Below are 10060 nucleotides of genomic sequence, written 5' to 3'. Positions count from 1 at the left end.
GTCACATCTGAGGAGACATTTCTCCTCAAACTACCCTTTAAGTGTCTTCATGCCCAAGAGAACTGGACTGGGAGCCCTTTTGGCGCCCACGTCTTCTCCTCGAACGTGGTTGATTTTCTCGTATGGGGCCCAAGGCCCATTGTATGATTTTGGGCTTTTGCCCCTATAATAGCCCCTCAAAATTTCGGTTTTTCCCTCTTATCTGAGGAGAAAATGTGGGATTTTGATATTTATTGGATAAATTATCATAATTTCTTGACTCACGCATGTGGGAGTACAATCTCACGTGCCTCATTATTACTACTGGCGTTTCGTAGCCCACGAGGCGCCATTAATTGCACTAGGCAATTTTATGTTCCCTCACATCCAACGGTGGGGCGCTTAATCAACGGTAGACATTCCTCCAATTCTTTGAGCAGGAGTAATCCCGTTTGTTTTTTCCTTGCTATATAAGGCTTCTGAGGGGAATTACTTTCCCTTTTTTAGAAAAGACACTCAAGTGTTCCGGAGCACTTCAACGCTTTCTCTCACAAAACACTCAAAAGTCCATAGCCATTTCTATAAGGATTCTCGGTGGATCCTTTGAAAGCTTGGGAGGTTTAGAACTCGCGCTTCCTGTAAGTGTTCATTTCCCCATATTCCTTAACTCTCCTTCTTTGTTGTTCTCCTCGGCCTCCTTCCATTTGCAAACCATTTTCCGTGCCACCTAGGGTTAGTAGGATAGGTAAGTTTCAAAACCTAGTAGATTCTCCGGCCGGCATGGAAGGTTTTAGGTTCAAATACCGTATCCCGCAAGGAGTGGGTCTAAAATACTGCTCCTCAAACCAAATCCTAACAAAGAGAGAAACGGGGCAGGTCGTCATTCCTATGATCACTTTCATAGAAGAAGGAATGACGATTCCTATGGGGAGGATAACTAGGGATTACTTATGCGGTCATAGGCTGGCCCCCTACTAGTGCGCTGCTAATATGTTCCGAATCCTAGGGTGCGTAGACGCTCTAAACGAACAGATAAACCTCAGCCTCTCATGGCACGATGTAGTTCACTTATACGAGTGCCATTGCCTTAATGAGTCGTATTAACTAAAATCTAGGTCTGACAAGGTGAGGCTGATATCTTACCTTCCCAAGTCCAAAAAAGGCTTGAAGAACGATTATTTAATTGTCTCTGGAACATGGCACGATGGTCTTCGATGCCCAGTTAGGGCGGGAGCACCAGGTGGGGCACTCTAGGGTCAAGTCCCCCGATAGGGATCTTAGTTTTGAGTTTTCCTTTCACTCATTTTGGTCTCAGTTTTGATTATTTGCCTTTTCAGACTGACATAACCCTCCCTTTGGATATTTTTTAGACAAAGTACACACTACTCCGAGGATAAGTTTGGTCAACGTCCAAGCTTTTAACTACCTCCTAAGGTCCGAGATCTTTGTGAGCGAGGACGGGCAATTGCATGCTGCTCACCTCATCTTGGACTACAAGCCTTTCTCTCGTGCTTTCGTGGACGTGGGTCAAGCGATAAAGGCTGGGAGTCCCCGATTAGCCCGTATTGATGTTTCTAAGCCGGGCTTCCTTGCTCGGAGAGACCTACCACCAGTCTAACCGCCCACTCAGCGCGTTCTCCAAGAGGTAGCCGTTCTAGGGGAGGGAATTGACTTCTCGCATTCATCCCTTGAAACTGAAATTGATCACTTCCATTTCAACGAGGAGGGCGAGGTATCAACAAGGCCCGTAGAGCTTTCAGATTCCGGCTCGAATCTTGATCGCTTCTCAACGGCTTACTCTCCTAGACTGGTAGTTGCTCGGATTGACACGAGCCAAGAAATTGAAGAGGAGGGTATGGACATAAAGCCAAGATCCGTTCTAAGGGGGCTTATGTCCAATAGGAACAAGGGGCAATCCTCCAATGATGCCCCTAAAGAGCAGGTTTCAGCTAAACTTCCTCCTCCTCCTCCTCTTCCTTCCACTGACCCCGTGCTACAACCCATTCCCAACCTGAGGCAGAAAAGGCCAGTGGAAGAACTAGAGGAGGATGAGGTCGGCCCCCAAAAGGCCAAAACAGAAGAAAGGCAAGGAGCCCAAGGACAAGAGGACGAAGTCCATCGATAGCCGAGAGAAGGCTGCCATTAGGAGGGAGCAGCGCACCTGGTCTCTTCGCCTAGAGCTGGATGGTACCCCCATCTCGTGGGATGCAACTCTTTAGGAGTCCCAACGAGGGCAGGCGTCTTACCTTGCCGAGGTCCTGCAGCAGCCCCTCCTTTTGCCTCGTGACATGGACGGGCTCCGAGCCACCAGGCAACTAGATCTCTTCATGTCATTGAAGAGAGACCTTGCTATGGTAAAATGAAGACTTTCCCTTGTTCAGGTTCCTTATTCCGTGCCCGTCTATCTGTCATTTTTGTTTTAATGATTCTTTTGTTATTCCTGTGCAGGTCACCCAACAAGTCTTCGTGGCCAAGGAGTGGGCGAAGAATTCTCGAGAAGAGCTGAACGCTGAGGTTTAGTCCCACCTTGCCTCGAAGAAGGCTGCGAGTGCTCTCAAACTGGAAAAAGAGCGCTTAAGCGAGAAGATCAAAAAGGCATTCAAGGCCCGAGACAGTGCTGAGGCGGGCCTTAAGACTACAACGAAGCAGGTCGAGGACATGCGCCAGCAACTTCATTTATCAAAAATAAACCTTGCGACCGAGAAGCAAATGGTCTCGGACCTTAAGGCGCAACTGCTACAGGTGAAGGAGGCGGCTCGTTTGGTCAGGGAGGTGGCTGAGGCTCGGTGGCAGCCTCTTATGAGCGCGAAATGGCGGACACTGAAGCCAGGCTAATCGAGGAGGTAGCTGTGGTTTGCAGAAACTACGTCACCAAGTCTTGGGGAGTAGCCATGGACCGGGCAGCAGTTCCTGCTGACTCCAACCTTAGGAAGATTGAGAATATCTTCTTCCCTGAGGATATTCGTGAGATTCCAGGTTCGGATCCTCCTGAAGAGCCCCCTTCCGCCCCGACCACTGCTCCCGATTCCATCATACCCAAAGGAAAAGGGGGGAATGAGAAGGCACAGCCACCAGCCAAGGACAAGTCACTTGAGGACACCCTCACTATAATGGATGTTGTCGTGCAAGCTAAGGATGCCGGACCCACAGCAAGAGGTGATCGTCTCGAGGCTGAGGGCCCTGTAAAGAGCTCAACCTAAGATAAAGTCTAGGACATTAGTGTAGGGTTTCTCTTGTAGTTGTTTTGTTCTTTTTTCCATTTCCTTAGCTTTTGTTAATGTTTGTAAGATGACATATCTTGGAGCTTAATGAATGATATAATTTCTTTTTTAAACTTTATTTTATTGCTTCAACTCTTGTCTTCATTGTGAATGAATTTCGACTATGTTACTAGATTTCCGATGATAATCCATTATTCACAGTTTAAGTAATACGGCTAAGTATAAATGAGAGAATAGGACTCTTCCCCCATGATTTTGTGCCCTTTTGAGTGACTAATTCCCCCAAGCCTGTGGTCTGAGGAGCCACGCAGGACCGGGATTCTGTTTAACACTTAGACAAAATTGCATAGTGGTTAATTTCCCCCAAACATGTGGTCCGAGGAGCCACGCAAGACCTGGGTTCTATGTAACACTTAGATAAAACTGCATAGTGGTTAATTTTCCTCAAGCCTGCGGCCTGAGGAGCCACGCAGGACCTGGGTTCTATTTAATACTTAGATAAAACTGCACAGTGATTAATTTCCCCCAAACTTGTGGTCTGAGGAGCCACACAGGACTTGGGTTTTGTTTAATACTTGGGTAAAAATGCACAGTGATTAATTTCTCCCAAGCCTGTGGTCCGAGAAGTCACGCAGGACTTGAGTTCTGTTTAATACTTGGATAAAAATGCACAGTGATTAATTTCCCCCAAGCCTGTAGTCCAAGGAGCCACACAGGACTTGGGTTTTATTTAATACTTGGGTAAAAATGCACAGTGATTAATTTCCCCCAAGCCTGTGGTCCGAGGAACCACGCAAGACTTGAGTTCTGTTTAATACTTGGATAAAAATGCACAATGATTAATTTTCCCCAAGCCTGTGGTCCGAGGAGCCACGGGTTCTGTTTAATACTTGGGTAAAAATGCACAGTGATTAATTTCCCCCAAACCTGTGGTCCGAGGAGCCACGTAGGACTTGAGTTCTATTTAATACTTAGATAAAAATGCATAGTGATTAATTTCCCTTAAGCTTGTTATCCAAGGAGTCACGCAGGACTTGGGTTCTGTTTAATACTTAGGTAAAAATGCACAGTGATTAATTTTCCCCAAACCTGTGGTCCAAGGAGCCACGCAGGACTTAGGTTCTGTTTAATACTTGGATAAAATGCACAGTGGGTAACACCAAGAGTACGAACTTTCATTAATAATAGTACTTTTTCATGTTATTTACATTCTAGGGACGTGGCACTACATGCTCATCCAAATCTTCTAAAAAGTAGGCCCCTATGCCAGCCACCGAAGTGATACGATATGACCCTTCTCAATTTGGTCCGAGCTTTCCCCACACGGGATTTTTTGCAGTGCCCAGAATTTTTCTTAATACCAGATCCCCAGGTGCTAGTGGCCTTAGTTTTACCTTGGCGTCTTGCTAAAGTTTGTGTTGGTAGTAGGCAAGTTGGACCATTGCTCTTTCCCTTCTTTCCTTGATAAGGTCTAAGCTTTTTTCCAGCAACTCATTGTTGTCATTAGGACAAAATGAGCTGGTCTTCAGTGTTGGGAAGTTTGTTTCTAGAGGAATGACGACCTCAGCTCCATAGGTCATCGAAAAGGGGGTCTCCCCTGTCGATCTGCGCAATGTGGTTCGATATGTCCACAGGACATAGGGCAATTCTTCCACCCATCTTCCTTTCGCGTCATCTAACCTCTTCTTTAGCCTATTTACTATAACCTTCTTGACGGCTTCGACTTGCCCATTCCCCTGAGGGTAAGCCGGTGTGGAGTATCTATTCGTAATTCTCAACTCTATGCAGTACCTTTTGAAAGCCTTACTATCGAACTGGAGACTATTGTCCGAGATTAGGGTGTGAGGGACTCCAAACCTGGTGACGATGTTCCTCCAAATAAACCTCTTGGCATCTACGTCTCTAATGTTTGCTAGTGGTTCGGCTTCGACCAATTTTGTGAAATAATCAGTGCCGACGAGAAGATACCTCTTGTTCCCCATTGCTTTAGGAAATGGCCCTAGGATATCCAAGCCTCACTATGCGAACGGCCAAGGGCTAGACAGCAAATTGAGGGTCCTGCCCGGTTGATGTATATTTGGGGCAAATCTCTGGCATTGGTCGCACTTCTTCACGTATTCGTGCGCCTCTTTCTGCATGCTTGGCCACTAGTAACCTTAGGTTATGGCTCTATGGGACAAGGACCTGCCCCCTGTATGGCTCCCACAAATTCTTTTGTGCAATTCCTCTAGGATAAGCTCCATGGCTTCAAGGTGTACGCATAGCAAGTACGGTCCTAAAAATGAGCGCATATACAGTTTCAAGTCCTCGGACAGCCAGAATCGAGAGGTCTTTCTTCTAATCCTGTCGGCCTCACTCTTCTCTTCGGGTAAGATGTCCTCCTTTAAAACCAATATTAAATGGTCCATCCAGTTAGGCTCCGCCCTGACGCTGTGAATATGCATCAACTCGGCCTTCACCACCAAGGGCCTGTGTAGATCTTCCACAAGTATAACTCAAGGTAGGCATTGAGCCGAGGAGGTGGCCAGCATGGCAAGAGAATTGGCATGGGTGTTTCTGCTCCTGGATACGTGCATTAGGCTAAAAGAGTTGAAACGTGACCGTAGGAACTTAGCTTGGACCAGGTACTCTTGCATTCTTTCATCCCTTGCCTCCAATTCCTCATTTACTTGTCCTACAACAAGTCTTGAGTCCGAGAACATGTTTATGGATTTCCCGCCCAATTTCTCGACCATAGACATTCCTTCCAACAGGGCTTCATATTTTGTCTCGTTATTCATGGCCGAAAAGCCTAGCCTCAGTGATTTCTCGATGGTAATCCCCTTGGGGGAAATCAGGACAAGTCCTACCCCAGAGCCATTTTGATTTGCTGCGCCGTCAACATACGCTTTCCAACAGGTGGGCCCTTGCTGAGAGACTGTGCCGACCAATTTTTTATCCGTGCTTGGCATTCCTCCCCCTTCTTCTGGTGAGGGTTCAGCAAACTTAGCTACCAAATTCACGAGGACTTAGCCCTTCACGGCGTTGCGAGGCATGCACTTAATGTCGAAGGCGCCATGAATGGTCCCCCACTTAGCTATTCTCCCTGTGTAATCAGCACTTCGGAGTACAGACTTAGCGGGAGTTGGATTAAAACAACAACTGTGTGTGCCTAGAAATAGTGGGGGAGTTTCCACGTGGCCTGTACGATCACTAGGATGACCTTTTCCAAGGGGAGGTAACAAATCTCAGCCTCATGCAATGACTTGCTCACATAATAGATAGGCCATTGTATGCCGTTTTCCATCCGGATCATCACCAAGATCACTGCGTGATGGGCCACGGTGATGTAGGCGAATAAAACTTTGTCGGCTTCAGGACTAGACATGATTGGTGGCAGAGACAGATACTCTTTGAGCTGCTGGAAGGCCAAGGTGCATTCTTCAGTCCACTCGAACCCTTTCCACTTGTTTAATAAGAGAAAGAAAGGCTTACACCTATCCGCCGAACGAGAGATAAAACGATTCAAGGTGGCGATCATATCGGTGAGCTTTTGGACCTCCTTAGGGTTCCAAAGAGGCTGTATGCTGTGAATAGCTCTAATTTGGTCGGGACTGACTTCAATACCTCTGTGGGTCACCATATAGCCTAACAACTTTCCTGATCCCACTTCGAATGAACATTTAGACGCGTTCAGGCGCAGCCTGTATTTTCTCAAGACTTCAAAGATATCGCTGAGGTCCCCCAAATGCTCGGAAACCAATTTACTCTTTACTACCATGTCGTCTATATAGACTTCGATGCTCTTACCCATTTGCAGCTCAAACATCCTGGTCATCATCCTCTGTTAGGTGGACCTGACGTTCTTCAAACCAAAAGGCATCACCTTATAGTGGTAGTTTCCGATGGGAGTGACAAAAGTTGTCTTTTCTAGGTCGTCGGTAGCTAGGGGTATTTGATGGTATCCTTGAAAGGTGTCTAAGAAGCTCATTCGAGGATGTCCCGCGATTGAGTCCACCAATTGATCTATCTGAGGCATAGGAAAGGGATCCTTCGGACAAGCCTTATTCAGGTCCGTGAAGTCCATGCAGACTCGCCATTTCCCGCACTTCTTCTTCACCACAACTATGTTGGCTAGCCACTCGGGGTAGAAAACTTCTTTGATATCCCTTGCTTTCTTAAGTTTTATCACCTCCTCCCTCACCGCATTAGCATGCTCTTTCGACAGTCGCTGATGGCGTTGCTTCTTAGGCGTAATGATTGGATTATCGTTAAGGTGATGGCATATGAAGTTCGGATCGACCCCTCAGGCCTCGTAGGTGTCCCATGCAAACGCATCCACGTTTTCCTTGAGAAAATCAATTAGCTTTTCCTTCTCTTGGGGTGGTAGTTCCGAGCCGACTTGAAAAAATCTTTTCGGATCGGGGCCCACAAGAAATTTTTCCAAATCCTCACAACTTGCCTCCTCGGTTGATCCCCCACCACACGGGGTCGGGGTCATTAATTGCTATAAGCCATTCTCGATAGGGGTTGAAGGCTCGGCACTCAGCCGTCGCGAGATGGCGGACACCATGCATTGCCGGGCCATGGCTTGGTCTCCTATCACTTCTTTGACCCGACCCTCCGACGAGTACTTCATCTTTTGGTGCAAGGTTGAGGAAACAACTCTTAGGGCATGAAGCCAAGGTCTAGCTACAATGGCGGTATAGGGTGAATATGCGTCCACCACTATGAAGTCCACCTCCACTATGTCCGAGTCTGTTTGTATAGGCATTCTAATCTGGCCTTTCGGAGTAACGATTTTCCCTTTGAAACTTACCAAAATGGAGTCGTATGCCGTCAAGTCTTTGGGTCTCAGCTTCAGCCCCTTATACAGGTCGAGGTACATTACCTCCACAACGTTGCCCTGTTCAACTAGCACCCTCTTCACGTCATATCCCCCGATCGTGAGTGTGATGACTAGAGTATCGTCGTGGGGCTGGATAGTTCCAACCTTATCCTCATCCGAGAATCCGAGCATGGGCGAGGCCATCCCTTTAGCCCTCTTAGACTCATGGTCGTCAACTTCAGCGCGGAGTCGGGCCACCGACATCACTCTGAAAGGATGGGAACCGGTTCTTCCTAGAGCGGCGAGAATGACATTTATCGTGCCAATAGGCGGTCTCAAGGTGCTTTGCCTTGCCTCAACGCTCGTCTACTCTTGTCGGCCACTAGAATGGTACAAGAGATGTCTTAGCTTTTCCTCTCGGACCAGCTAGTTTAAGTGGTTTTTCAGATTTTTGCAGTCATCAGTGGTGTGCCCCGGTTCTTAGTGGTATTGACAGTATAGGTTCTGGTTGCATTTTGTGGGGTCGCCTGCCATCCTATTTGGCCATTTGAAGAATGGCTCGCTCTTGACTTTCTCCAAGATCTGATGTAATGGATCCCGGAACACAGTGTGGACTGCTTGCACCCCGGTAGATCCAGGCTACTCTGAGTAATCTCTTCACGGCCGGTTGTTGCTGCTAAATCGGTCCAACCTGAAGTCCCTCCTCTCCTAAGGGACAACCTTCGCTTTACCCTTACCCATCTGCTGGTCCTCTTCGATCCTCTTGTATTTGTTGATTCGGTCCATGAGCTGGCGCACGTTGGTGACCGGTTTCCCAGTAAGGGATTTCCTTAAACCGTGCTCTGTCAACAGGCCTCTTTTGAAAGTGCTAATGGTAACGTCATCATAATTGCCCTCTATCTCGTTATACATCTCCCAGTACCTATCTGAGTAGGCCTTCAGGGTCTCTCCTTCTCATATAGATAAGGACAGGAGGGAATCTAAGGGCCGACGAACCCTACTGCTCATGATGAAGTGAGAGCCGAAAGCCTGGGTTAGCTGCTTAAAGGAATTTATGGAGTTTGGCTTGAGACCAACAAACCATCTCATCGCTATGGGTCCCAAACTGGATGGAAACACTTTGCACATCAAAGCCTCGTCTTTGGAATGGATGACCATCCTCTAGTTGAACTGACTTACGTGCTCTACGGGGTCTGTCTGACCATTATATATGGCGAAAGTGGGTTGGTGGAACCGCCGAGGAAGCTCAGCCCCCTCTATCTTGCGTGTGAAGGGTGACTTGGAGATTCGGTCCAGGGCCTTACTCATGACGCCGTTTGCTAGGCCCTTGTAAGACAGACTTTTATGCCCGCGTTTGTGAGGTTGCTCTTCCTCATAGGAGAAAGTTTCACTTGGTAGGGTTCTCGACCTTTTCTTGTATTTGTTGTCCTCTTCATCGCTGGTGTCCGGACTGGGGGAAGGAAGCCTTCGCTGTGCTCGGCGCAACTTCCTCTTCAGGTTGTCGATTTCTTGCTGTAGAGCCCTATTATTGTCCCGCTTTTGGGATGCATGACCTTTCCCTCTTGAACGGCTTCTGCTCGTATGGGAGGTATTTACGCTACCCTCTCGTCGCTTGTCTTAATCTCTTTCCCGTTCGAGGTTAAGAAAGTTGTCCTGCCGTTGGGAGTCTGCGGGTCCCGTTTGGCACAGACCTGATCCTTCCATTTCTAACAGTCGCACTTGCTAAGGCACAAATTCTTCCCACAGACGGCGCCAATTGTAGGGTTTCAATTTGGAGCCAAAGCCCAACAAGTATGGGATCTTGGTCCAAGGGACCCAGAAACAATGAATTTGTAGAAAATGGGCTATAGAATTGGGTTTTAGCGAAGTGGATGGTGGCTAAGGTTGGGCTACACAACAATTAGACAAAAATAAATCTTGTTAATGTCCATATATTCTTAGTCCGAGGAGATGAGATGGATATTTGCTGGTTCTTGCTCTAAGTCTCCAGTTATTTTTTTGTTGCTCTCTTTTCCTTACTTTTTTTTTCGTCCCTTTGCTCATGAGGACTCCC

The 10060-nt window shown here is 47.4% G+C and overlaps 1 protein-coding gene across 1 annotated transcript; it reads right to left on the bottom strand.

Annotated features, from left to right (window-relative positions):
- Positions 1–7686: 7686 nt before the first annotated feature.
- On the bottom strand, positions 7687–8271 carry LOC115966972. The gene has a single exon (XM_031086094.1). It carries the CDS (start codon positions 8269–8271, stop codon positions 7687–7689), a length of 585 nt encoding a protein of 194 aa, XP_030941954.1.
- Positions 8272–10060: the final 1789 nt, after the last annotated feature.

The sequence above is a fragment of the Quercus lobata genome, chromosome 11, assembly GCF_001633185.2.
Source record: "Quercus lobata isolate SW786 chromosome 11, ValleyOak3.0 Primary Assembly, whole genome shotgun sequence".
NCBI lineage: Eukaryota > Viridiplantae > Streptophyta > Magnoliopsida > Fagales > Fagaceae > Quercus > Quercus lobata.
Note: the sequence above shows the minus strand (reverse complement) of the source record. Positions and strands in the feature narration are given on the sequence as shown.

Bases quoted from the DNA above. Each gene is read 5' to 3' on its own strand.
- LOC115966972 (XM_031086094.1), bottom strand. From the start codon at position 8,271: ATGTCGGTGGCCCGACTCCGCGCTGAAGTTGACGACCATGAGTCTAAG.